At 48.0% G+C, this 3226-nt stretch overlaps 1 protein-coding gene across 1 annotated transcript; it reads left to right on the forward strand.

The window, feature by feature from the left end:
- The first annotated feature begins 291 nt into the window (after positions 1 to 291).
- Positions 292 to 2640, forward strand: LOC142290747 (heat shock 70 kDa protein-like). Its single transcript, XM_075334740.1, has one exon. The coding sequence runs from the start codon at positions 473 to 475 to the stop codon at positions 2402 to 2404; it is 1932 nt and encodes a 643-aa protein (XP_075190855.1). The 5' UTR covers positions 292 to 472; the 3' UTR covers positions 2405 to 2640.
- Positions 2641 to 3226: the final 586 nt, after the last annotated feature.

Genomic DNA, 3226 nt, shown 5'->3' on the forward strand with positions numbered 1-3226 from the left:
TGCTAGAAACACCGAGAACCCGTCAGCCAATAGCAGCTTCTAGAAACCTCCCGCCCAGTGACGTCACATCACCAGCAAATCTAATTGGTCAGGACGTTCCAGTTCTGGAAGCAGCTGGAAGTCTTGAGTGACGACATCTCCAGAGCTCGACTGTGATTGGCTGACTGCACGGGAAGATTCAGGAATGTTCAGGAAGGTTTCTATGGACACGGAGCTGCGTGTGGAATGGACAGTGCTGATTGGCTGTTACCTCAGAGGCTGGAATGCGGCTGACAGTATAAATACACATGACAGAAGCTGCTCAGGCAGATCTCGGCTGAGGAAAGAATCCAGACGCTGGAGGCAGCGAGGAGAACAGAGGCTGACAGACCCCGCAGCGCCTGACACCAGAACAGAGGAAAGAGCAGAAGCTCCACACCAGACCCAGCAGGAGAAGACATTCAGAACTTCTACTTCGCACACATCTACCATCATGTCTGCCAAGCGAGTTGCAGTCGGCATTGACCTGGGCACCACCTATTCCTGCGTTGGCGTCTTTCAACATGGCAAAGTGGAGATCATCGCCAACGACCAGGGAAACCGCACCACCCCAAGTTACGTGGCCTTCACCGACACCGAGAGACTGATCGGCGATGCAGCCAAGAACCAGGTGGCCATGAACCCACAGAACACAGTCTTCGATGCCAAGAGACTGATTGGCCGTAAGTTTGACGACTCTGTGGTGCAGTCTGACATGAAGCACTGGCCGTTCACGGTGGTGAGCGATGGAGGAAAACCTAAAGTGACTGTGGACTACAAAGGGGAACAGAAGACATTTTCTCCTGAGGAAATCTCCTCCATGGTTCTGCTAAAGATGAAGGAGACGGCCGAGGCTTATCTGGGTCATCCAGTGAAGGACGCTGTTATTACCGTCCCGGCCTATTTCAATGATTCCCAAAGGCAAGCCACGAAAGACGCGGGAGTCATTGCTGGATTAAATGTGCTGAGAATCATCAATGAGCCCACAGCAGCCGCAATCGCTTATGGGTTGGACAAGGGCAGCTGCGGAGAGCGCAACGTTCTGATTTTCGACTTGGGAGGGGGCACTTTCGATGTCTCCATTCTAACCATTGATGATGGTGTTTTTGAGGTAAAAGCCACAGCTGGTGACACCCATCTGGGAGGAGAGGACTTTGATAACCGTATGGTCAATCACTTTGTGGAGGAATTCAAACGCAAGCACAAGAAGGACATCAGCCAGAATAAGAGAGCACTGAGAAGGCTCAGGACAGCCTGTGAGAGAGCAAAGAGAACCCTGTCCTCCAGCAGCCAGGCCAGCATCGAGATTGACTCTCTGTATGAGGGCATTGACTTCTACACCTCCATCACCAGAGCTCGCTTTGAGGAGCTGTGTTCAGACCTCTTTAGAGGTACCCTGGATCCAGTAGAAAAGGCCCTCAGAGATGCCAAAATGGACAAATCCCAAATTCATGATATAGTCTTGGTTGGAGGATCAACACGCATCCCCAAAGTGCAGAAGCTACTTCAAGACTTCTTTAATGGGAAAGAGCTGAACAAGAGCATCAACCCTGATGAGGCTGTGGCCTATGGAGCTGCCGTGCAAGCTGCCATCTTAACTGGTGATAAGTCTGAGAAGGTCCAGGATCTGCTTCTTCTGGATGTAGCACCACTCTCCCTTGGCCTAGAAACAGCCGGTGGAGTAATGACCGTTCTGATCAAACGAAACACAACTATCCCAACTAAGCAGACACAAACCTTCACCACTTATTCTGACAACCAGCCAGGAGTCCTCATCCAGGTGTATGAGGGTGAGAGAGCAATGACCAAGGACAATAATCTTCTAGGCAAGTTTGAATTAAGCGGAATACCACCAGCCCCACGTGGAGTGCCACAGATTGAAGTGACTTTTGACATTGATGCCAATGGTATTCTCAATGTATCTGCCATGGACAAAAGCTCTGGAAAACAGAACAAAATCACAATAACCAATGACAAGGGCCGACTGAGCAAAGAGGAGATCGAGAAGATGGTGCAAGAGGCCGACAGGTATAAGGCCGATGATGACACCCAAAGAGAGCGGATTGCTGCAAAGAATTCCCTGGAGGCTTATGTCTTCAATATGAAGAGTGCAGTGGAAGAGGACAATGTGAAGGACAAGATAAGTCCTGGAGATAAAACGAGCATTGTGGAGAAGTGTAATGAGACCCTAGCATGGCTGGACAAGAACCAGTTGGCTGAGAAAGAGGAGTGTGGCCATCAGCAGAAAGAACTGGAGAAGGTGTGCAATCCCATCATCACCAAACTGTACCAAGGGGCAGCCACAAGTGGGATGCCAGGTGCCAGCTGCAGTGCCCAAGCAAGAACGGGCAGCAATACAGGCCCCGTTATTGAAGAGGTGGATTAAAGGCAGTGGTATAAAAATGAACTTATAAATGGACTGTGTAATATGGACCGTGTGTAATATGGACTGTTGAATAAACTTAGTAGCAGCAGACTTTCTGCATATCTGCCCCAAGCAGACATACTGAATATATTTTAACACATTCAAATAATTTGATTTTAAATAATTTCCAATGTTTCACTATTTTGCAATTTACAATGTTTTGTTTCATTGTGTTAATAAAATGTACTTTATTTTTGGCTACATAATTGTGTTTGTATTTATTTTAACAAGCTTTACACAAGTGGTATTAGTAAAGATTAGAAACAAATGAATTAGTAATCAGTAAATAGATACAGATAAAAAGAAAAATCTGCAGCCATCTATTATCCAAGAGTTTTTTTCTATTTCGGGGACTTACATTTTAAAGGCCTATTATAAAGCTAATATCGCAAGTGTAATATCAAATCATGGATGGAGTCAATGACTAAGGGTACCTTCACACTTAGCGATGCAGCAGCGATCCGACCAGCGATCTGACCTGGTCAGGATCGCTGCTGCATCGCTACATGGTCGCTGGTGAGCTGTCAAACAGGCAGATCTCACCAGCGACCAGTGAACAGCCCCCAGCCAGCAGCGACGTGCAAGCGACGCTGCGCTTGCACGGAGCCGCCGTCTGGAAGCTGCGGAGACTGGTAACTAAGGTAAACATCGGGTATGGTTACCCGATGTTTACATTAGTTACCAGTGTGAGCAGGGAGCCGCGCACACTGAGCGCTGGCTCCTTGCTCTCCTAGCTACAGTACACATCGGGTTAATTAACCCGATGTGTAATGCAGCTACATG

The sequence above is a fragment of the Anomaloglossus baeobatrachus genome, chromosome 2 (genome assembly GCF_048569485.1).
Source record: "Anomaloglossus baeobatrachus isolate aAnoBae1 chromosome 2, aAnoBae1.hap1, whole genome shotgun sequence".
Classification (NCBI taxonomy): Eukaryota; Metazoa; Chordata; class Amphibia; order Anura; family Aromobatidae; genus Anomaloglossus; species Anomaloglossus baeobatrachus.

What these genes read in the sequence shown, in the direction of transcription:
- LOC142290747 (XM_075334740.1), top strand. Translation starts at nt 473, where the DNA reads ATGTCTGCCAAGCGAGTTGCAGTCGGCATTGACCTGGGCACCACCTAT.